Here is a 25,412-nt window from a genome sequence, read left to right on the forward strand (position 1 = left end):
AAGAAATTTGGTTTTTTATCATTATTTCAAAAAATAAAACCTTAAAATGTTCATTTGTTGCAATACTGCAAATAAAATTTTATTATAAACATTTTGGTATATATAAATTTTATTTTTTACAATTATATCCGTTTGGCCAACAAAAATTTATTATTGACTTCAAAACGTCGTTTAGCGAAAGAGCTCGTTCCGCAAGTGCGACTTCCGCAAGCGCTACTTTCGTATGTAGCAAAATAGTTTTATTTCGCGATTCAACTTGCGAAAGGCGACATTTCGTAAGTAGCATTTGCGAAATGAACATCGGCGGTTTTTTTTGTTTCGTAAAATTCGGTACGAAAAAAAAAAAATTCCTGATTATGAATATCCTTCCGAAAGAATTCTATTTTTCCGGAATTGTACGAAATATTGCGGTTAACAACTCTAATTTTAACACTTGTGTTTTAATCGCAACATTGTGTTTAATAATTTGCTAATAGCAGCAACACAATGTTAAATTCGATTGTGCGTAACACAAGTTCTTAAATTGAAAAAAGATTCTGAAAGAATTCCGCTAAGTTTTCTTAAAATAAAACCAGAATATAAAAGTTTTAATAAAACACGCCAGAAAAATAAAATTTTAATGACATTTACCCTTAATATTAACAAATTAAGTATAAAAAGGTGAATAGCAATAATTCATTAATGTCTGACACTGCGACGTTACATTTAAATCACGCGTTCGAATTAAAAAGCAACAGCTAATCAACTTAGATATTACTGTACAGATTCTTTAATTTTCCACGGTTCCGAGTACTTCAAAAGCTAATTCAGATCAACTAGGAAGTAGTTACTCCAAGTGAAAAAGTTACAAGGATAATAGTGTAAAATTTAAAAGGAGTTATTTTGATAGAGAAAAAATATATATGACTGAGTCCATTTATAATAATTTTATTAATAAGATGAGTTTGTGTCTGTGAGAGAGAGAAATTTAACTGAATTCTAAAATACTTTAATTCAGTTTGCACATTCGTTTACCCAAATTAAGATCAGATAGGATTACGCGAGGTTCTTACTTAATAAGTTCCCCCTAAGTAAGGTTTCCCGAGCGCTGACTTACACCCGCACTCACTTGTTCTATAGCAGTTTTTCGGCTGAGTGAATTTAGATACCGGAATATCCGATAATTGGTTTCCATGTTTGAAAAGCAAAGATTTATGTTATCTCAATACAATCATTTCGATTCCCAGAACATAGAACCTTTAACGATCGATTTTTTAGTCTCCGCAGAGGCCTATATTTGAAAGATATTTTATACTTATATTATTAACAAACATATCGGCTTAACTATATTCATTGACATACTTTATGCTTAAAACATTTAATACAGCTATGTTCAGAAAAATTAGAGGAACAGAGGTGAACACATTTAAACAAGAACAAATTTTAAATATTATTCCAATTTTATTTACAATAATTATAAACTTTCTTCTGCTGCATAAAACTCTTTCATATAAAAACTTTCATAAATATTAAAACTTATTTACAATAAAGTACAATAAAAATCTCTGCAAAGAAAAAAAATTAACTTTAAAAGAGGCGATTGCTCAAAGTAACGATAATTCACGATAAATCACGATATTTTCTCGAATCAAAAAGTAAAAACAAAGAATATCCTAAACTAAATAGTTGAAATTTTACATTTTCTTTAAATTTTGAAGAATTCCTTCCTCTTCCCAACTCCTTATCTTTTTCCCTATCTAAATAAACATGCAAAACAAATTTTGTTATAAATAAACAATTTATTAGTTAATTTACAATTTATTAGTTTGGTAAAGTACACAAGTCATTGCCTTTTTTTGTTGTTTTCTTTTTTTCAACAAAATAATGATCAACTTATACAAGGCCCAAGATTTTCAATTGAACAAAAAAGAAATAAACCATGGTGAGGTAAAATTTGTCTGCAGGGTAAAATGAATGTGATCAGCTTGTTTGCCTTTAAAATCAAACATTTGTGGAATTAAATGCACCAGTGTTGTATGATTTTGAAGATTATGCAAATGTCATAATGCCGCACAACTTTTAGGCAGTTCGTGAGCAAAAAATGCTTCACCAAGGTGTGAAGCCGGAAACGCTGTGCTGGTATGTAAGTGTGAGGGATATTTTGAATCTTGAGTAGAAGGGAAAAAGAAATTGAAAATTTATTTTTTACAGCGTAAATCTATTTAGAAACGAAATGTTATATTTTTTGGAATAGTATAAAACCTTTGCAGCATTATATCTTCACAGATTTATCTTTTCCCTCCACCACACAAACTTTCAAAAGTTATTCATACATAGCTGAGAAAAACACAAAACTGTATATTGAACTTACCAAGTCCAGTTGAATTGCAGGCGAAAGATAGAATAAAGATCCATCTTTGGAACTACACTGACTGTTGGTAGGTGCATTACTATCAATCCCATTTGGGCATCTGTTTTTTACAGCTAACAGTCTATGATAAAGAGCAGTGCATGTGTTGGTTTTTTCGTTTATATATTTAATGCATAACTGAGTAACTGATCATGAATAGAAAATATTAAAATATTAAAATATGATAAAATATTAAATAATTGATGATAAATGTCAAAGCCAAGGATTTAACATCTAAAGTCAAATAATAGATTAAAAAAAGGTCTGGCGCCCTGGAGTTTTATGAAAAAAATCCAGCATCCTTTGGCATCATACATAACAAAGTAAAGTAAAATGGTTACTACTGTTATACGCATAATGCAGCTGAAATTGAAACATTTTTGACTTATCAATAACTAGTTTTATCACCTCTTGATGTTATTACAGCCTAATAACGCCATGGCATACTTTCAATTAGGGATCTAATTGTCTCTTAAGAGATATCTCCCCACTCAGATAAGACATTTTTGCAGCTCGTCTAGACTGTTAGGTGGTGGACGTTGGCTTCTAACACGGCGTCCCATTATGTCCCAAAGATCCCCCTTGGGTTCTTACCTAGACTATGAGCTGGCCACTTCAAAACGTCAATATTAACATTATTTAAATATTCAGTAACAATATGGGCTGTATGTGGTCTTGCATTACCCTTCATAATACAGAATCCATTTCCAATGTATGGTGCAAAATTCCAACATCTATCATCAACAATAAAAAGCTCTGTGCTAGCTGTTAAAGATATTCCACCCCATACCATCAATGAGCCACCTCCGTATAAAGTGGTTTCTCGAATGTTACAAGCAAAATATCTTTCATTTGGTCTCCTGTACACTTTTAGGCAGGGATCAGAATTTACTAGACAAAACCTTGGCTCATCTGTAAATAAGACCTGTCTCCAATAATGCATTTCCCAATCCATTTGCCCCTTGAGGTTGTAAATTTAAAGCACAAAGTCTTCTTCTTATGGTATCATAATTAACAGCAGTTCCATGAACCACATCAAGTTCTATTTGGAGACTTCCTCCAGTAGTGAAATGTTCTCTCAGTGTTCCAAGCAATAAAAATCAGTCCTCCACAACTTTGGTAGCTCATGGTCTGCCTTGGTCATGACATTAGTGTGATCATTGGTCTCTACAAACTTTTATAGAACCCTACCGACTGTTGCATGAGACACTCCAAATCTTCTACCAAGTTGGCAATTTCTTAATCCTGTGTGAAATAACAACTCAAACATAAAGCATTGAGATTTTTTTTACAAAAAAAAAACTTACCTTCGGCTGAAATACCGACGCATCTGCACACCTATGAAAATGAGAATACAAACCAAAACAGCTGCAACAACAGTGATAATCAATGGTAAACTAAACTTTTCTAGAAAGAAAAAAAATTTTTAAAACCACTTATTTTGCTTCCTAAGCCATTTCTTTTTATATCTATAAAAAAAAAAAAAAAAAAAAAAAAAAACATGTTTATTCATTTGTTTTTTGTTTTTTTTTTCTACAAGAATTTGTTAGAACAAATAAGTCAATTTGTGATTTAAAGAGGAGACAATCAAATTCTGATTGTTGCAGTGCCAATTATTTTATGGACTTTATTACTTAATATAATTTATTAAAAACAATTCATTTTTGTAGAGCAGGTTAGACACAATTCATATTTTAATTGTTGCTAATTTTAAAAAAATTGACTGTTTAAAAATTTTATTTTTAGCTATGCCATTTCTATTGTTTATTTTTTCATAATGAACAAATCCTAAACAAATGCTCAGAATAGTTTTGTTTTAGTTTGCACAAATCCTATTCGTGCAAACTAAAACAATAAAACTATTGTTATGATAATTTTGCTTTTGTTTATTGTATTTGATACATTTGATACTTTGGTATGTATTGTTTTTTTTTAATTTACTTTGCAGTGCAATTAATATATTAATAAAGAATAACTTAAAAAGTATCAAATATGAGCATGGAGATAAAAAAAGATTTAGAAAAACTAGCCTTATCAAAAGTCATTCTAAGTTACATTATTGTTTTTGATAAATGAAGTCTTGTAAAAACATTAATGACATTAAGATTTTATCAGACTAAAGATTTCTTTAAATAAGAGGGAAGAAAAGATTACCTTGAACAGCTTTTGTTGATGGATTGTTAGTTAGATAGGCTCCAATATAGGAGGTACATCTTTCACCATCATAATCCCTCGGACATCTTACATTAAAAGCATAATCATCACAATCTTTGCACAACTTTTATATAAAAATATGCAACTAAGTAAACTATTACAACAATAATAATACTAACAACAGTAAATGTGCATTAGTAAGCAAAACATTTTTTAAAATCTTTCCTACTTGCAGATTGGTTTGTAAAGTAACTTGTTGAAGTCATCACGCTCTTTACATACCCCACCATTTTTACAATACCAGGATACACATCTATATCGTGCTGCAAAAAAGTAAACACAATTAATCAAAATAATAGACAAATTAAAATTAAAAATAATATTTATAAATTATATATATAAAATATATAAATTTGATAATATTGATAATATTTAGAAAATTACTGAATCAAGCTTAGAAAATAATTGCTACAAAAGTCAACTTAAAGAAAGATTTGAACAACTTGATCTGATCTTTTCAATGAATCAACTCAATCTGATTTTTTTGACTTTGATTTTAATAGTTTTCTTCAGGAAAAATTCCAAGTTAAGCATTTTTTGAAAAAAAAAACAGCATTTGGAACTTGCCTAATGAACCATTCTCATACAATGGATGAAGATCCAATTTGTTTTGACAACGATAACCTGCATATCCATTCTTACATCTAAAAAAAGTAATCACACCATATCATACAATCCAGGGGGATGAAAAATCATTTGAATCAAAAAGAACAACTAATTGGAGTAGCTTACTGACAAAAGGGTAGGACTTTATCCTTTCCTTTCTTATCTATGCAAGCGCCGTGATTTAAACAGAAATCCTCTTTACATAGGAATGCATCTGGTAAACAAACAAAAAAAACTATTAAACATAAAGAGTATTAAGTAGAAATAAAGGGTGTTTATATTTGCCGTTTTGATAGATATACTATTAAGTGCAATTTATTTTATTGATGTATTTTGTTTTACAATCAAACTTAGTAAAACTTGTTGTTGAACATATTTTGAGTTTCTACTTTAATTTCTGATAAATATTTTTAGAATATTTATCAGATATTAAAGTAACAACTCAAAAATGATCAACAGCAAAAACGTCACCTTTTATTTGTCCATATCCGTTTTAATAGTGACCGTTCTCAGGGTATTTCTAGCCTTGTTCTCTTAGTTATGGCCTAGTGTCAATATCCATTTTAATATTGACTTATCTTAATGTGCTTCTAGCCTAGTGTAATTTTTAGAATGCAGCAAAAACGTCACCTTTGGAAAATAAGTTCTACAGAGTTTTACAGATTAAGGTATTACCAAAAGAAAAATTTTCTTTTTTCTTAAAAATGTTACAACAAAAAATTATTTAGACTTAAAACCTTCAGAATACAAGTTTTGTAGAGAATAAAATTTGCAACAAAAAAATTGCAACTATTAATCCAACCAAGTTTTGTATTGCATATTTATTTTCCCAAAAATTTTATTATAAATATAATTGTGAGCACGGCGATAATGAACAGAAATAAAAATAGTTTATAGTAGGACTGTTCAGATAAAAGCTATTTTTAAAAAAATAGTTATCTTTATAAAATAAAAACAAAAGCTTATTCTTTTTATAACTTTTTATTTTACTATAAATTATGTTTAAACTTTAATTATATTTCTATTTTAATTATGTTTTTATTTAAATAACGATGTAGGAACTCTACCAGGAGTGTTGCAAGTGAAACCATTAGACAATAACTCAATACCAGTAGGGCAAGCACATCTATATAGTGTATTATGCGAAAGCAAGCAAAGATGGCTGCAATAAATATTTGCACATGGATTGGGAACTAAATTGAAAGAACAAATTTATTTGACTAGATCAAGAAAATTTTAAATAATAAACTTAAAAACACGTAATAAGTATGTTTTATACTCTCAGGTTGAAGAACCCCATTGTAAACTGAGATGATGCTGTCACTTGATGGCGAGGCAATTAATCTGGTGACCTGACTCCCTTTAAATTTATTGGATTTTACCACAAAATCTTTTTCTATCCATATGACATCATCAAGAAACAATCCCAAAGTAAATGGGCCTTCAAACCGTTGAATCACCCTTCGAAAATCCTGACCATTTGTTCCAACACAATATATATAATTCAAATCAAACCAATAGATCATCTCAGTTGGAAAATCTAGCACCAGTGTGTATGGTAAAATTTGATGTGATTTGTAAACAATATGTTTTGTAGATTTTTCTCCATCCATGCTTATAGCCCAAATAAATCCCATTTCAAGCCAATACAAGAACCTTTTGCTACAAAAAAGCACATCAAATATTTATCAAACAGCATAATGCTACCATCAATCGTAATATTAAAAAACATGAAATAAAGCCAACAAAAAAATAATAAGTTATTTGCAAAGGATCTCAATCAACCAATTTTATGAAAGTTTCATTTTGATATTAGTTTAAAAGTTCAAAAGTTCACATTTTGTTTTTTTAGCTTTTTGTTTAATTACAATAAATAAATATGCATATATCAAATTGAAATATTAAACAAAAAATCGAATCAAAATATCAACTTAATAACCAAATTAAACTTCAATATTTAAAAGAGAGATGCAACAGAGATGTATTTTTTAAAAAACTTTAAATTATTTGGAAATGAAAACACCTTGGAGAAGGATCTACAACAAGAGCAAAAGGTTTGTTAGCATTCACAAGTTGCAGCATGTTACTTCCATCAAGCTCAGAAACCTCAATAAGATTATCTTTTGGAAGAGTCCAGTAAAGCTTTAATCCCACCCAATCAATTGAGATAGCATAAACTCCGTTTAAATTTTGAATGATATCTTCTTTTATGAGGTTTCTTGGAATAGACTTGTTAGCATTTAAAAGATTTAATCTAAACATAAAAAAGTTGTTGAATTCATCTCACAGCAGAGCATCAAAAAAGCTAATGAACATAAAAAGAAGCAAATTGTAATGAAGAGTAAATCAATGGCATTGAAGTATTCAAGTCACAAAAAGTTACAAAAAGATGTTAATGAGTTCTTTCCTTCTTATATTAAGTTAAATTATGTTACTTTAGAGAGATTTCAAATAACTATGGAAAAAACTGGTGTGAAATCTCAAATCTTCTTCATTCATACTTTCATTTTTTATCAAATCTTAAAAATGATGCCATAAAAAATGAATTTAAAAGATTTTTTGAAAGAGCAAATTGACAAAGAAAAAAAAAGGAAAAAGCTTTTAAGACAAAAAATCGTTTTAAAGTTCATTTATGGTCTCAGATATTTATTTATGGTCCTAAAAATACAAAAGTTCTTAACTTGGTTTGCTGTCATGATAACAAAATCATTATGATAACAAAAAGATAAGAAAATTGGAATCATAAGCTAAATATAATTTAAGTAGTCTATAGTTTGGGAATATAATGTATATAAATATGCAAAAATGTAGGAAAAGTATTTAGGTGTCATTAAGCCAAAACATAAGAATTGCTACATTTCCTCAACCTCACACATTCCTTTTTTTGTTTTTTTTGCATAGATTTCAAGAAGAAAAAAAAACAGAATATACCAAAGCAATATGCTTTTGATTTCAAAAATATTATAAAACTGTAAAACTTTTTGCATTCGTTATAGGTTATTAAAATATTTATTGTTATTTTAATGAAATGTTATTTTTCACCATTCATTAAATGTTGGTTATTAAAATCCTTGAAATAAATTCAAAAATTAAAATTTGAGAAAAAAAAATATGACAAAAAACCACCTGCTTATAACAGATCGCTCCTTGTCTGTCCAATAAATGTAATTATGCTTTGCATGATAAGAGCTTCCACTACCAATTGATATATTATTTAAAATAACATGATAATCTTCATCAAGTTTTTTATATTTATCTTTTATCATGATTACTTGCCCAATGGTGTTATTACCAAGTATGTGCAAAAAGAAACCATCTAAAAGATAATCATAAGATAATCCAAAATTAAAAGAGCAACAAGAATGTTTGCTACAGTGAAAACTACACACTGTAAAATTGAACTCTGAGCAAGAAATACATTTCATGAAATTGCTCATCCAGCCCACGACAGATTTAATATATATATATAGTCAAATATATTTATATTTAAATATAAAATATTTAACATATATCTTAGGTTAACTTTAAATTGCTTTCACTTTTTAGTGCTACAATTTTCAAGATGTTGCATTATCTATACATGAAATATTATTTTTCAATTTTAAACTGTAATCTTTCAACAAAACTTGTATAAAATAAGACATTTATTTATCTAAAGAGATAATCTGAAGAGATTTGAGGTTAATGTTTACAAAATTAAAAAAAGATTTTTTTACCACCAGGGACATCACAAAATCTTTTATCACGTAACTCATATCCATTTATGCAACTACATTGATATCCACCTGGAAAGTTGCGGCACATCTGACTGCATATTCCCAGTACCAAACACTCGTTAACATCTAAGTAAAGCATAAAAAGCAAACAACACTAAATATAAAAATGTGAATTTAGTAAATAAATCTTAGAATTACAAAGGAGTCAGCACTTCAGATCTTCAAAGTGTATTTTTATGTATATTTTGGGAGTTTCAATTTTTTAAAATTATGATAGTATATAAATGTGTTATTCTTTAAGTGTATATTTTTGTTAGAGAACAGCTTTGATAAATTGACAAATATTCTTAAAAATTGCTACACATTCAAATTTATGTGACAGAAAATTAAGCAAAAGCATTATTATTAAACTCTTGAAAAATTTAAGGACAAATCCTAGATTTAAAGTGTGTAAGTAAAAAAAACAGATGATACTTGATTAGAATCCAAAAAAAAAACAGATGATAAATGTAATTAATGGTTAGAATTTAAATGAGTAACTTTCTAGTTAACAGAGCAATTTTAAAACAATATTTGCATAGTAAGTTTCCAGGACTACTTTTTATTACACTCAGTTTCTTTCTAACTAGTTTGCAAATCCCAATTGCAACAAATAATCCAGAATAAAGTTCTTGCATTTAAACATAAAAAAAAGGAATGGAAGTTAATTTTTAAACATTCAAGTAATTGAAGCCATTTTGATAAATCACTTTAAACATGTTTCCTTAAAACACAAACACTTGTCTAGCAATGTGATACTAAATTTGTTAAATAATTTTATCAAGATTTGTCATTGAAAATTACTAACTTCAACTAAATTACAGTACTAAATTTCTTTTGATTATAAATTGAATAAACTTCTTTTACCAATATCTATATTGACATTTAATAATTCATAATACAAAGAATATCTATACCAATTGCCTTTTTAGGCGAGAAAAAAAAAAAACACTAATTACCTATGCAATGGGGATCCAAAATATTTGTACTTTTCTTCTGGTAACCTTCATAACATAGACACTCCCTAAAAACGTTTAAGTCTTTGCAAATCTGAGAGCAACCACCATTCTCAATCATGCACTCATCTTGGTTGCAAAATGGACTCTCATCAAACCCATTGCGACAATCTTTCTTTTTATCACAAAAACCAGATGAATTGAAGCATTGAAATGTATCAAGACATCTAAAAAAAAAAAATGATGCAAATTTATTAATCAAACATTTTTCTAAAGAATCCAATCATTTTCTCAATACTAAATTAGGTATTACTTTGAAATTGAACTAAACCCAAACCTTATAAAACCAGGTTTACAGGCAAAACTGCAATTTGACTCATCATTACCAAATAAGCAGTCATTATATCCATCACACACCTTTTTCTTATTGATACAAACATTTTTTTCACACTGAAATCCTTGACATAAAGGTGTAGAGCTGCAATGTCGCTCATCTGAGCGATCTTCACAATCTTCAATACCATCACAAACCACTTCCTGAGGAACACAGCTGTCAGTTGATTTGCAGTGGTGACCTCCTGCTTTACATCTTGGTTGTATATGGCAAACTGGTGGTGTTTCATCACTTAAATCATAACAATCATCTTCTCCATCACAAAGAAATGGAGCTTTTATGCATCTTTGATTCTTGCAAGTAAAAAAGCCAACAGGACAACTCTGATTTGCTATTTAAAAACAAGTAAAAAAGTTTACCTTTATAGTACTTAAATTAAAAGCAACTTATATGAACATTTCTGAGTAAAGCTTTAGGAAAATGTTATTAGAAAAAAAAAAGAAGAAAAATTAACAATAAAATATCTTCTGTATTGTTGTGTTACATGATTTGTACAGAAGCTGTGTACACAGTCTGGTTGTATAGAAGCTGTATACAAAGTCTGATTAAAGTCATTAGTGCTTAGATTTGACACTTCGAACCAAAGCAATTCAGTACTGCTTCCAGCTATAAAAATTATTTTCTTTTCAAGAACAATTTTCACATGTTTGTGACCTTCAAGTGGACTCTTTTGAGCTGTGTGCATTAGCATTCTGCAGTTTTGTCAATGTGTTTCATAACAGCTTTGAGTAGGTGGTGGTGGTCAGCTAAACTTTGATTAGCAAAATAAAGAAGTGTACTTATGACAATATAGACATTGGTGTTCAGGAGTTACAAAAGGCAGCTGTTGAGCGCAGCCTTTTGTAACTCCTGAACACCAATGTCTATATTGAAAAAAAAAAAGGGTCTTCTTGCTCAACCACTTGATGGTCTTTTGCTGAAATATATACATGTGGAGTTGAGCATTGCCTAAACCTACACATCATATGGTCAAATTGTTCAGGGCAATAGCATTTGGCATTATTACCAAGTTGCTTATTAAACACTTCACTTCAGTGAAGCCTGCATTGGCAGCAATCAGGTAGTGAGATTGGTTTTTTTTCATCATCTATGTATGCCACATATAGCAGGCAACCCTTTCTCCTCATGCAAGCCTGTGATTAACAACTTCAGTGCCAGTGAACTAAATGAACTACAGGAGAGTCAAGCTCATGGCTTGCCATACTTTTAAAGTTATTCTTTGCCCTTTAAACTTATAAACAAATTGAAATGTCAAAGTTAAAACATTTACCACATACACTTGGAAATTCATCACTGAAATCTCCACAATCATTTTCCCCATCACAAACCCATTTTTTATTTATGCAAATACCTGTACCACACAAAAAATTATGTTCAGTGCAGTTATCAGCAGCTAAATAAAAAAAACTATCACTTTAAAATTAGAACCATTATGATAGATTATAACTATTTTATTTTATAGCTTTGTCTTAGAAGAAACTAAAATTTTATTTAAAATTTTGAACAAGTTTTTAAAAACACGCACGACAATCTCTTTCATCAGAACTATCTTCACAATCACGCCTAAAATTGCACTTCTCTAACAAAGTGTAACAAGTCTTTTCACCGTCACATTTTATTTGGTTTTCAGTGCATTCATCTAAAAATAAATTTTGGTCATTATAATAGTATGTTTAAATTTTCCTCTCTTTAAGTGTAACATGGCTTAAATCTTTAACAAACTACAGATTTTTTGAGAAAAAATATCTTACCTAAAGAGCGTCCATCATACTGGCACCTTAACCCATAATAATTGTCAGCACATCTGCATTCATTGATATAAAAAAATGTAAACTTTTCATCTAAAATTTCTTTTTCCCTCAAAATATATATATATATATATATATATATATATATATATATATATATATATATATATATATATATATATATATATATATATACACACACATAACTTTTTGTCATAATTTTTTTTTTCAAATTTTAATTTTTCAATTTATTTCTATGATTTTAAGAACTGAGTACAAAATGCAGATTATTAGAAGAATATATATACGTATATATATATATATATATATATATATATACATATATATATATATATGTACGTATATATATATACATATATATATGTATATATATATATACGTATATATATATATACATATATATATATATATATACGTATATATATATATATATATATATGTGTGTATATATATATATATATATATATATATATATATATATATATATATATATATATATATATATATATATATATATATATATATATATATATATATATATATATATATATATATATATATAATAGAATAATAATTTTCTCATAAAAAATATTAGTATTTAGATAAAAATTATTAACATTTAAATTTTCAATAACAGATTTAAAACATTTGGAAATTTATTATTTTATTTTGTGTAAAAAATAAAGGCTTTTGTATTGAAAAAGGGAGAAGTTACCAAATATAATTGACACTAACAAAATCTTTAATTCCTAGTATAAGTTATTCTTACTTCTCTTCCAGTACCCATTCATTTACGAGTAAATGGGGAATTAGAAAGATATAAAGAATCATTGAGAAGCTGATTCTTCTATATCTTTTATTTACTTTTGGGCAGTTTCTGTTCTTTATCTTATTCTCTCACTGCTAAGATGGCAACAAGCCATAAATGCCGAAATTCCAATTTCTTCCTGGTATTTCTTTCACTAGTCTACTGCAGTGATTACTTTCAAAAAAAATTTTTATCATGAGTTTAATTTTGATTATAAAAATTGAAATGCCAATCTTTCTATTGTCTTCAAACTAAAATTCTAACAAGTGAATTATTACACCCAGTTTAAAAATTCAAGCATGAAGATTAATAAACAAATTTGTAACAATAGTAAAAAACAATTTCTAATAAAACTTACAAGCAAACTTCATAATTTTCGATTCTTTCTGTATCATTAATACATGTTCCTCCATTCAAACAAAAGTTTTCAATTAAGCACCAATCTTTTTCAAAAAAAAAAAATTATTTATATATAAATAAATATACAAATTTTTGCTTGAAACGAAGATAAACTGATATTAAATTTTTTTGCTAAGTCTTTTTATGAATTAGACAAAAAGTTTCCGAAGAATCAAAGGTTTTACTTTGCATAATTTCAACTGTTGAACCCTGGATTTGATCCACGTCCTAGTTCTCATTTGATGGTGATATGCTAAGACAAATGATGTTTTAACATATCTGCTGATTTCCCTTTCTAGAGTCCATTGGAAACAATATCAGGTGTTTAATATTTTAAAAGAACGTTGATTTGTGACCATTTGTTTTATTTGATTTGTTCAGAGTGTAATTACTTCTTTGAACTTTTTTTTTATTTAAAGAAAACAATTAAACATTCTGTTTCGTTTTGGTTTATTGTTATTTTTGTTTTTGTTTTTGTTTTTTTGTCCCAAAAAATGATAATAAAATCTTTAATTTTGATGAAAGTTCTCTTAAGTTAAACATTGTTGTTAGGCCATACTTTTCTCTTACATACCTTATCATTATTTAAGAAAGTGAAATAATAAAAAAAATCATTAAATAAATAAAAAGAATCAAACTATTTTCAACTGCTAATGGAAAAAGAGATAAAAACCTTTTACGTCGCTCTTTTTCATTAAACTACAGTGGAAAATGCAGAAAAGCAATGCTATTTCATCAAATAACCACATTGTTTTTTTGGAAAACATTAATGTAACTACCACGTGAGAAATTAGGAAAAATTTTTTTTTTTTTTCGAAACAATACATCTACTTCGCTTTATTCCATTCAGAACATCGCATTTGTTACCTATGAATTGAAAAAAAAACCCGAAAAAGATGAAATAAAAAACTCCCTTTCATCCAGATGCGATTTTTCCTCGGATTGCATCCTTTAATTGTAAAAAAAATTATTTGGTGGAATCCAGGACATTGATTAAAACCCGCCTAACAAAAACAATCGTAGAGACCGGGCCCGGTTGGCTCAAGGAATGATTTGACACTGCGTTTAACTTTGGAGTTTTTCACCAGAAGTTTAAGAAATCACATGAAATCTCCTAACTTAGCTCATTCATCTTCCAGTGAAGCATTAACTTACTGATTTTCCAGTGCTATATTAGGGCAATTAGCGAGTGTCCTAATAATACGCTGTTACAGTTAGAAGATAAAGCAATTTTTGGGTTTTTTTTTTTGAAACTTTTAATGGCCTACAGGTATGCGAAACTATATCAAGAATTGGAGTAAAAAATAAAGCAGTAGGGGAAGGCTGGTCTACCGCTTACCTCAATAAACAAGAAGCTGTTAATAATTCGTAGCAAAAGCTTTCGGCGCTCTGTTTAGTGAAAATAATGCTAAATAAAATTAATTGATATGAAAAATCGAAACAAACGTTTTTTTGACGTCTACGTACATTTATATATTTATTTTCTTTTATGTTTATCATTTATGTAATTTGCACGAAAGATTGGAGAAAGATCCATGAAGCGAGTTAAAACTTTCTTCCTTTTGGAATTTAATTATTAGTTTAGATATATTACATAAAGAATCATATGAAGATAAATAATAATCGTTAAGATCATCTTATAATTGAAGTAAGTATATAAAATAGTTATATATACATTTTTATTAGATAAAGTAGAAAGGATTTAAATTTTAATTAGATAAAGTAGAAAGGATTTAAATTTTAATTAGATGAAGTAGAAAGGATTTAAATTTTTTAAATCGTTTATATTTTTTTTGCTTTAGTTTATCTTTTTGCAATTTTGTTTTTATTATCTTATTTTTTAGAAGGAAGATAGGGGTATGTATGTTATTTAAAGTTATACTAATGCTATTTCCATAAAATGGTTATTACTACATTGAAATTTCTGTGATGCTACTAACTATTTTTGTTCTTTTTTAGAAAATTTAGAAAAGTAAATTAAACTTTTGTGCCAACACTGACAAGGTATGTCACATGTTATTGTATGTAAAGGTTAAATATTGTTATGAAGATTACAGTTCTTATGAAGAAAAAAAAGAAGGTAAAGAGTATTGTTTGTAAATATATATTTTGTATCTTTTTAAATTTTCTCGCATCATTTTTAAAATTTTGGTTTGCACACGTTTATTGTTTGCATATATGCTTTTTTGATATGTGTGTATGTGGTAATAAGTGCTTTATAGTTGTTTTATCAATGTGTTTTTATAATAATGTTTTTATAATAATTGTTGTAAACCATAATAAAAAAGTCTTTCATGTATATTTTGGCTTTTATCAAATATAAGAAAAAGGCTATACAAGAACCACAAACATTTATAGTATATAAGATAGCGTAGCTAATAACCGTATGTATAATAGGTTTTGTAAATAGCGTTACTAATAACTGTAATATTCAGAAGACGTCAGAAACATTCAGAAGTGACGTCATGAGTGTTATATTACATTATTACTTAAATTATAACAGTCTTCTCCACGTTAGGAAAGTTTTAGGGCGAAGTATAGACTAAACCTCTGATATTATACTAGGAAAGAAAGTAGTCGTCGAGATACTTTGGCCTCTTCGTAACGCGTCCTGTTCTTGAGGGTATTCTCGGGAGTAGTAACTTTCTGTATAGGCTGACTAGGTACCGCTGTTGTAGGTGACTGATTACAAGGGATACTATCTATAATTGAATTCTCAACTAATGGGTTTGAAGTTACCTCGTTGGTTTCGTTTAATTCTTCTTGGTTTCTGTTTATGGAATTGTTGGTATTGTTGCTAATGATCATCTGTTCCATGTTCAAATCACCGGATTGTTGTTGGACTGATTCTGTTGGGGGATTTAGGTCTTCTAGTGGGGCGAGGTCGTTTGTTGAAACAGTATCAATTTTTCCATTTTGAAATTTTATTCGAGCGTAGTGGGGCGATATTGTTTCTAGCAGTTGAACTCTGTCAACGAGTTGATCTCCTTTCATTCGTACCTGACGTCTGTAAAGGATTGTGGCATCCTGTGTTTTGTTAAGAGGTTAGGTAAAACAGTGCCTATTATTGACGAGCGTTGAAAGTTCATCATCCTCTGATGGGGTGTTTCGTTAGTGACGGTACGCAAAAGTCCTCTTATGGAGGACAAAGCCATTTGCAATACTATTTCCCATTTCTCTTTTTCTAGACTTAAGGTTTTCAGAGCTAGACTAACGGCTTTTAGTATTGTTCCGTTTATTCGTTCACACTGACCATTGCCTTGGGGATGGTAAGGAGTGGTTCTAGTTTTAATTACTCCGTTCTTTTCAAGAAAAACTTTGATTTTTAAGCTTTCGAACTGAGTTCCACGATCTGTATTAATAGATGATGGTGCACCAAATAATGAAAAGAGGCTGAGAAGGTGTCGTATAACAAAGTCAGCTGATATGTCTTGACAGGGGAATGCAAATGGGTAGCGTGAGTACTCGTCCACCACTACGAGGATGTATTTGTTTGCTGTAGTGGATTGTAAGGGTCCAATAAAGTCCATCGATAAGCGTTCCCAAGGCCTTCCCAGTGGGAAAAAAGACGTCGAAAAGACGTCTTTTCAAATCTTATTTACGATGTCTTTAAGGCGTCTTTTTTTAGTCGATTATGCAAATCTAAAAGACATCTTTTTTCGACATCGAAAAGACGTCTTTTTTTGTCTTTATCTTATCATGAAAAGACATGAAAAATGCGTCTTTAAGACGTCTTTTTTTAGTCGATTATGCAAATCTAAAAGACATCTTTTTTTGTCTTTATCTTGTCATGAAAAGGCATAAAAAATGCGTCTTTAAGACATCTTTGCTAGTCGATTATGCACATCTAAAAAAGTTTTTAGATGTGCATAATCGACGTCGGAAAGACTTGATTATGCACATCTAAAAACTAATGCTAAGAAAAAAACCTCATTTAAAAGTCAATGTAAAAGAGGAAGCATTTTCTTCATCTTTTATAGGTTTAAACATAGGAGAATTATTTATAAATAAAACAGCAGGATTGTTCAACAGAATATATTAATTTAAGAGTCATCAGCAGATTCATCTCCAGATTCATCATAATCTTCACGTTCCTCTTTTTCCTCTGTTACTTGAGCTTTCTCCTCTGTTTCTGGGCGTTGGTTCTTACGCGACCCCCCGATTTGATCAGGGGCGTTCTTCAGCTTTCTCTGGATAAAATTAACTATTTCTCGTCGAGAACTTTTTTTAAACGAGCTGGCTACGACTTCTAAAAAATAAGTGAACATGAAAAACAGTCAATTGTTTTTATGTAATATGAAATAGCAAATGAAATTTTATCAGCTGAGTGAAACACATTAGACTTACCGACTATTAATTCAAAAAGAGCTGATCCTTTCAACCCCCTCTTGTTTCCAGTGCGGTCCTTTCTTTTTGTCCCCGCTAAGTTAAATTGGGACAGGAGTCCAACGGTAAACAGTCTTAAAATATAAAAAATGAGTATGCTAAAGAAATTTATTATTATCAAAATGACTGTACAACGATCTTTTATATTATGTAGTACTTAAACCAAACTAAGCATTTGCAGCTCTCAGATTTGCTATAAAAGACAAGTTATCGAAAACAGATATTGATACTTTTCCTGTCTTCTATGACGTGACTCTTTAATTTAATTTCGCTGAAATTAAGTGTTGTAGACCCATAACAATTTAAAAATCCTTTATTGACTAAAGACTTTCAAAAACGAAAAGATAATTCAGCTAATACACATTAAGAGTTGTTATTTATTTAAACTGGATAAAAGTATTATTCAAATCTCTATTTTAGCCTGAAACATTATGATGCTTTACTTAAAAACATAAAATTATAAAAACAGGCAATATTATTAGCATCACAGATGAAACACACATAAACAAAAATGAAGACAAGAAAACTGCAATGATGTTTAGCTATAAGAAAGTGTACCTTTCCAGTATCATTTTTACTTGGTCTTTTGTATCTAAACCACGGACTTGACGTAAAGATTTTCTCTGTAAGGCAACACAATAAATACCATGGTAACGTTGTTTAAAAACAGCTTTCTGGTTATAGCGAGGTTCTCTAACCTTACTTATAAAATTTTAATACTAAAATGACAAGACATTGGAAATTCCATAACTTTTCAATCTTGTTTGAATATGAAAAAACTAGACACATAAAAAAAAACAAAAAACAAATACCATGATTGAACGTTTCTGTTCGTCTAACAACTCTCTTTCTAAGGCATTAAAATTCTCCATCGTTGCCATCATTTTTATCGCTCGGCTATCCTTTTCTTCTGTTGGCCAACGACAATTAACAACATTTTCTTTTATCTCCCACAAGAGACCAAGTGAAAGTTTCTGGTACTCTGAAACCGATTAAGATAAAAAATCTTGTGCAAATAATAATTCTTGTAGAAGCCTTGATTTTTTTTTTAAAAAAATCCCAAAGTCCTCCTATCTAGCATTTAAAATAAGAGACCAATTCAACACATTTTACACAGGAATAATTTTTAAAATGATTTTAATTTGAAAAGTTCAACTAAATAAAAACTCCATTGAATTCCTGTGAATAGAAAAAAAGAGTCAAAAAATAAATATTAAATCTAAAAAATTAGAACTTAAAACAACCTTACCAGCATCGCTTAGTGGAAACCGTAGCTTCTCAAAGGGATCTAAAAATAATTATATGCAGAAATAGAATATCATTGAAAAGGATCAAGTTATTTACAGAAATATTATCAAACAATTTCTAGTTATTTCAAGCTTTCTATGCAGCATGGTAATATACTTTAAATAAAGAAATCCTAAGATATATCATTCGGTTTGCTGCTAATAATCATTATATCCAAAGCATGCATCCTTTAACATAGTGTTTATTTGATTAATCTAAATTGTTCACATTGTTTAACTTAAACACATATTATATAAAAGCACTATCCTCGTATCCTACAGCTGCAACATGGTTAGATGTGCTACACTAAAACTTAAGTCATTTAGCAGTGTTCCTCTGGGTTTTTGGCAGGGTTGGCATTAAAAAACCCACCTAAAAAAACCCAGTTAAAAAAACCCAAAAAAACCCGGGTTTTTTTGGGTTTTTTTAAAATAATATTTTATTTAAAGGATTCTCTTTGCTTGGTTTTTTTTCTGTGATTTATTTATTTCAGAAAACATTTAAACACAATTATGACTAATTAAAAGGTAATTATTTAAAAGAAGATATGGATATGATCAGAATATAGTATTTAATAAGAATCAAATTTTTTAAAAGACATGATTTTTTTGAAATGTTTCTGAAAAAAAGAGTTTTAGTATTTTTTACAATATACTTTCAGTGATCTCAGTGGCTTTCATCAACCATATCAAAGTCAGGCCTGTGTTCTATCTTACAAATTATTCAAGAAACTTTTATTCAAACAGTATTATTATTTGTGTAGCATTAAGTATATTTAACTTGCATATTTCGATGCAATGTGTATTTTTCAGAAAAAAACCTTTATAAGAATGCCATTCAGAAGTGGAAGGAAGAAAGGATGGGAGTGGAAGGAGGTCAGTGAGAAAGAAGGGGACAAAAATAGTGTTCAGTGTGACCATTGTTCAGAGAAGATTAGTGGAAAAATTGAAAGAGTTCGTATTCATTTGGAGAAGTGTAAAGAGAGAAAGAAGGACACTGATGAACAAGAACCAAGACCTGGAAGCTCAATGAGCAATATTAGCCTCTTGTCAAATGAGTCAGATACTTCAATTTCCAAAGGATCTATTATGTCCAGCTCCACATTAGCAAAAAAAATTAAAAGTAGTAACTTAAATAACTTTGTAGTTAGAACATCAAATGATCAGAAAGATGCCATAGACAAGCAAGTTGCCCGGTTTTTTTTCAGCTCTAACATGTCTTTTAATTCAGTGGAAAATTGTGAGTTTCAGAAACTTGGCTCTCTTCTTCGTCCTAGTTATGTCCCACCAAGCCGAAAGAAACTGGGTGGAGATCTATTAAATGAAGTCTATGATGATCTGTCAGCTGGGATAAAGAACGAACTGGAAACCAAAGACACGTTGATAATTTGTCAAGAAGGATGGTCTAGTATTCAGAATGACCCAATAATTGCTCACTCATTTTATGATGGAAAAAAGAGTTATTTGTACAACATAGTTGACTCAGGATCAGAAAAAAAAACTGCAGAATACTGCTTCAAAATCATCAATGAAGCTATAGTTAGCATAAAAAATGATTATAATAAGTTTGTATTTGCTGTCTGCACTGACAATGAAGCTAAGATGAAGAAAATGAAAGAGTTTATCAAACAAGAGTATCCTGATATGTTAACATATGGCTGTAATGCACACTGTATGAATTTGCTACAGAAAGACATTTGCAATTCTTTTTCAACAATTCTAAAACAGGTTGTGGAAGTTCAGAAATATTTTAGAAATGTGCATATGGCCCATGGTTTGTTAAAGGAAAAAGGTGGATGTATGCCTCAGCTGCCAAATCAAACACGCTGGAACTCTCAAGTTGCCTGCATTGAGACATACCAGAAAAATTATAACTTCTACGTGGAGATCTATGGAGAAAAGATGGAAGATTTTCCAGCCAATATTGGAAGAATAATTGAGAATATAGCCATCAAACATGAGGCAAGTCGTCTTCTTAGTGAAATGAAAAAATTGGGGATTGCCTTAGACAAGATGCAGAGTAATTCTTGTCATCTCTCTGACGCAGTTCATTTCTGGTATTCATTGATAAAGAATGAAGAGCTATCCATATACTATGATGCAATAAAGAAGAGATTTCAAGATGCTGTACAATCCTTTCATCTTTTTGCGTTTATAACTGACCATCTCTATGTAGATGATTACAAAAGCTTCATTGATAATGATAATGAAAACATTGCAGAACAATGGTTAGAGGACAGGAACCCTGATTTCTTGGGTTTAATACACAAGTTTAACTTAAAGGACAGGGAGGTGTTCCCCAAACAAATGTTCTCAGAATCACTGAAGGTTATCTCTCCATCAGAATGGTGGAACATTATAAAAGGAAAGGTTACTAGATCTCAAATCAGGGATAAAGAGGTTTCTGCCAATTTCTGCAGCTTTCTAGCTTCTCTACACTCCTGTCCTGCTAGCTCAGCCTCAATTGAGAGATGGTTTTCAACCTTTGGATTTGTCTGGTCGAAGATCAGGAATCATCTTGGTGCAGATAAGGCAATGAAACTTGTGAAGATTTACAAATCATTTCACAATAGCTCAGCAGCTGACAGCAGTTCCTGTGATGATATCGAATCTGATCAATAAGTAGGTAAGTAGTAGGAAAAATCGTTTTTAACTTCAGTATAACCATCTAAATTCTGAAAAAAATTCTATTTCTATTATTTAAGTGTAATTTATATTTGTTTTAGTTTATTCTTGATGATCCCAGAGGAGGTGTTTAACTGGAAATCTGTCAAAAACATCTGAAAAGCTGACAAGAATTGAAAATTATTGTAATAATCAAACAAAGTAAAATTATGTAAGGAGAATTTTATTTACAGTTCTTCAATTTATTAAATTTTCCTTGTAAAAGCTCTTTTCAATAAATAAATATAACTATTACCATGTGTTTTTAATTATTATTTTGAAAAAAATAAATGTTTAAAGATAGTTTGAATGCAAAATAGGTATTATGTCTTTCATTTTCTAAGCAAAAAAAAGCTATTTTTAAAAAAACCCCAAAAAACCCAAAAAAACCCAATAAAATCCAAAAAAAAACCAGTGGGCTGGGTTTTTTCCAACCCTGGTTTTTGGTGTATATATACATATACACATACATTTAAATATATATATATATATATATATATATATATATATATATATATATATATATATATATATATATATATATATATATATAAAATATATTTATATATATTTAAAAAAATGTAATAGCAACATGAAAAAGCATACCTTTTTTTGAAGTTGGGTCAATTGGAAATACAGCTGTACCTGAGAAAAATTAATAGTAAAATATGAAATATGAATGATAGTCAAGATTATAAGCAGCAGATCGATCAAAACATAATATTCAGAAACATCTTTTTTTTATCAACAAAAAAAAAATTTCAATCATCTTACAACGGTTAAATTAAGAGATCGCAAATTATAAAGCTATCTAGTTAATTATAATTTATCTACATTTTATCTAGATAAAAAATCTAGAATTATAAAATATCTATTCTTCAAAGTTTCATTTGTTAGCTACTTCACCTAACAAATTAAAGCCTCTTCCATAAATTCATGGTTTTCCATAAACTGAAACTTTGAAGACCAGATACTTTTACAAATATTGTAATTCGCGATCTCTTAATTCAACCCTTGTCTTATTTTAAGGTCAATCAGTCAATAATGAAAAATTGACTTAAGTAAGAAGTATTTCTGAATAACATAAAATATACAAAACAACATGATGAGCCTAGTTTACAGCAAACAAATCACATTGTAAATGGTTTCAAAGAAACATGGAATTTAATAAGACAAACCGCCAGACATGTTAGCCAATGATTCTTCTGTTGATGGTATAGTACTTTCATATTCAGAATCTAAATACAACATTTATACATCTTTAAATTGCACCCATTGTAGAAAAGGGACGTATATCCATTTTTGCCAAAAATGAGAAATTCAGACAGTAAAAACTATGGAATATTATCCATGTTATCTTAAAGTATTATGCTTTGAATATTTATAATTAATGAGTTATTAATAATTATAAAAAAGGTGTATATGCCATTGTGTTGAATACCATTATAGAGAAGAGACGTATTGGACAACACAAATTTTTTTTTGCATTTTGGAGATACAACCCTTTTCTTAAACAGGTGCGAAATACAAAAAAAATTGAATGGATTTCTACATATTTCCATTAAACATTAAATGTTTCTGAGCTTACCACTAAGCTGGCCTGATGCTGCAAGGCTCAATTGCGGTCTTTTACAAGAAGTTGATGATTCACAACCTTAAAAAAAAGCACAAATTTTGAATCACAAAAAAACATTTTTACTGTGATGAGTAAATCAACCAAATTAGATAATGATTAGATAATTGATATGATTAGATAATTGATTATATAATTGATAGATATGATTAGATAATTGTGTTTTGCATAACAAAATTTGACTTACTAATAGTAGAATGTGGACGCTTTGGGGTAGACGACCATAATCTTGAGCTATTCCTCTGGATCCATGTTGGTTGTGTTTTCTCTGAATTTAGTTTTTTAAAACTTAATTTAAAGTAATTGATAAAGTTACTGTAAAAAGACTTTGTTCTACCATGTTTAAATACTATATTGTGAGACTTTGCAAGAGAAATAGACACTTATTAGTTACTTATATTAATAAAATGATTTAAAATTAAACGCACCTTTATCTGAAACAGAAGATGAAGAAAAGTCAACTTTTTCTGAAAACAACTTTGGTGGGACTGGCAAACTAGAGCACAGTTTTGCAGACAATTCTAAAGATAAATCTACTGTCATTATGTGCATTTTTTACTTGCTTTGTTAATGACAGACAACAGTTAAAAAGGAAATAACAACTTTAACATAAAAGATAAAGAGCCAATCTTTTGTCTTAACAATTTCATCATTTAACTAAATACAAACATCAAAATTATTCAGATCATTTAAAACATTGAAAAAAAAAAATTGCAAGCTTACTCAATGCTTCTTCTTTTCTATTGTCCGTTTCGCTGGCACTTGAACACGTAAATACAGACAGATATTGTTCACAGGTTTCTTTTTCGTCTGGAAATAAATATTTTAATTTAATATATAATAAATAAGGTGACTATATTTGAAAAATACCAGACGCCTACAAGGAATAAACTTGGTATGTATAAATACAAATGGAATTCAAATCAGGCCCATAGCCTGATTTAAATACGTTTTCTTTAAAGGGGGAGGACTTTTTCAAGAGGCGCCAAAAATTAAAATAAAAATAAAGGCGCCCAAGGGCAATTTTTTTTATTCCTTCTATATTCATCTATATTCATCTAATAGAATGATTAATTATATTTTTTATATTTTCAAGGCAGTCTCGCCTTACCCTTTTTTAAGTTGTACTAACTTTTTTGAATATATGTTTAATTTCAATTTTTTAAAACAGGACAAAAAGCAGGGTAGCACATGAATTTTATTTGCTTTTTTTAATGTATAAATGCGTACACAAACGCATACAAACCCCAAAAGCGCAAAACTACCGTCAAACACGTATGTATGGTCACCTTAGAAATAAACAACAATCTTCAAGAACAACATATTAAAAAATTAGGTGACATATTGAATGTTTGTAAAGTCTAACTACATGCGTATTTCAGCCTTGCTTATGTGTTAAAATCCAAAATGAAACTGTAAAACTTTTTAAAACACTTACCTGCAACTAACTTAATTGAGACTAGATCATACTGATACCATAGCTCTTTGTTTGGTGGAGAATTTTTGTACTTCAGTACATTTATGCTTTGTGGCCAATACAATTTTTTCTCTCCCTTGTCTAACCAATTTACTGGCACCACACCATCCACTTTTTGCTTCTTCCCATTAACATTTTCTAGCCAAACAGCTGCGGCCCATCCATTTTTAAACTCCATTTAAGCAAAATGTTTTAAGTATACAAAAGCACTATATTTAAAATCAATGATAAATTAAATCTTCAATGAAGTCAATGAATTTTCAATAAAAAAAAAACATAGAAAAAAACAACAACAATGTAATAAGAATAGATTTTTAAGTGAAAAGTTTAAAGATAAACAAGTTGTCAAAGATACATATATATATATATATATATATATACATATATATATATATATATATATATATATATATATATATATATATATATATATATATATATATATATATATATATATATATACCGCATCATCCCAGATAAGGGTACTGGGCTTACAATTCATTGGTAAGCCTTTTTTAGACTGATAATTGGTGAGCACATATCCGGGTGTATAACAATTTGTGTCAAAATAAATTTACAAGTTTTTATATTTTTCAAGTGTACATGAAAGATGTGACAAAAATTTTTTCTATTTTATTTTTAAGAAACAATTATATAGACATTTATAGTCTTTCTT

General features: G+C 29.0%; 2 protein-coding genes and 1 pseudogene across 2 annotated transcripts; 1 reads left to right on the top strand and 2 right to left on the bottom strand.

Moving 5' to 3' along the window:
• Positions 1 to 1,420: 1,420 nt before the first annotated feature.
• LOC145182468 (low-density lipoprotein receptor-related protein 2-like) lies at positions 1,421 to 14,089 on the bottom strand. The gene is made up of 19 exons (XM_090091708.1): positions 13,964 to 14,089; positions 13,250 to 13,334; positions 12,066 to 12,118; positions 11,840 to 11,953; positions 11,585 to 11,707; positions 10,258 to 10,645; positions 9,924 to 10,147; positions 8,926 to 9,051; positions 8,336 to 8,525; positions 7,233 to 7,463; positions 6,489 to 6,871; positions 6,277 to 6,402; positions 5,336 to 5,423; positions 5,171 to 5,247; positions 4,773 to 4,866; positions 4,544 to 4,629; positions 3,697 to 3,796; positions 2,351 to 2,471; positions 1,421 to 1,736 (listed from the first exon to the last, which is right to left on the bottom strand). Exons 1-19 carry the CDS (start codon positions 14,055 to 14,057, stop codon positions 1,674 to 1,676), a joined length of 2,766 nt encoding a protein of 921 aa, XP_089947834.1. The 5' UTR covers positions 14,058 to 14,089; the 3' UTR covers positions 1,421 to 1,673.
• Positions 14,090 to 17,311: 3,222 nt separating this feature from the next.
• LOC149893682 (uncharacterized) lies at positions 17,312 to 25,018 on the bottom strand. The gene is made up of 12 exons (XM_090075967.1): positions 24,698 to 25,018; positions 23,983 to 24,069; positions 23,688 to 23,780; positions 23,447 to 23,527; positions 23,215 to 23,280; positions 22,805 to 22,864; positions 22,233 to 22,271; positions 18,926 to 18,964; positions 18,489 to 18,658; positions 18,235 to 18,299; positions 17,638 to 17,750; positions 17,312 to 17,539 (listed from the first exon to the last, which is right to left on the bottom strand). The coding sequence occupies exons 1-12, from the start codon at positions 24,912 to 24,914 to the stop codon at positions 17,334 to 17,336; spliced, it is 1,236 nt and encodes a 411-aa protein (XP_089932093.1). The 5' UTR covers positions 24,915 to 25,018; the 3' UTR covers positions 17,312 to 17,333.
• On the top strand, positions 20,617 to 21,719 carry LOC149893683 (uncharacterized; annotated as a pseudogene).
• Positions 25,019 to 25,412: the final 394 nt, after the last annotated feature.

Source organism: Hydra viridissima, unplaced genomic scaffold, assembly GCF_058129835.1.
Source record: "Hydra viridissima isolate aposymbiotic clone 2 unplaced genomic scaffold, HvirCarnegie_v1 scaffold_1, whole genome shotgun sequence".
In the NCBI taxonomy this organism is placed as follows: Eukaryota; Metazoa; Cnidaria; class Hydrozoa; order Anthoathecata; family Hydridae; genus Hydra; species Hydra viridissima.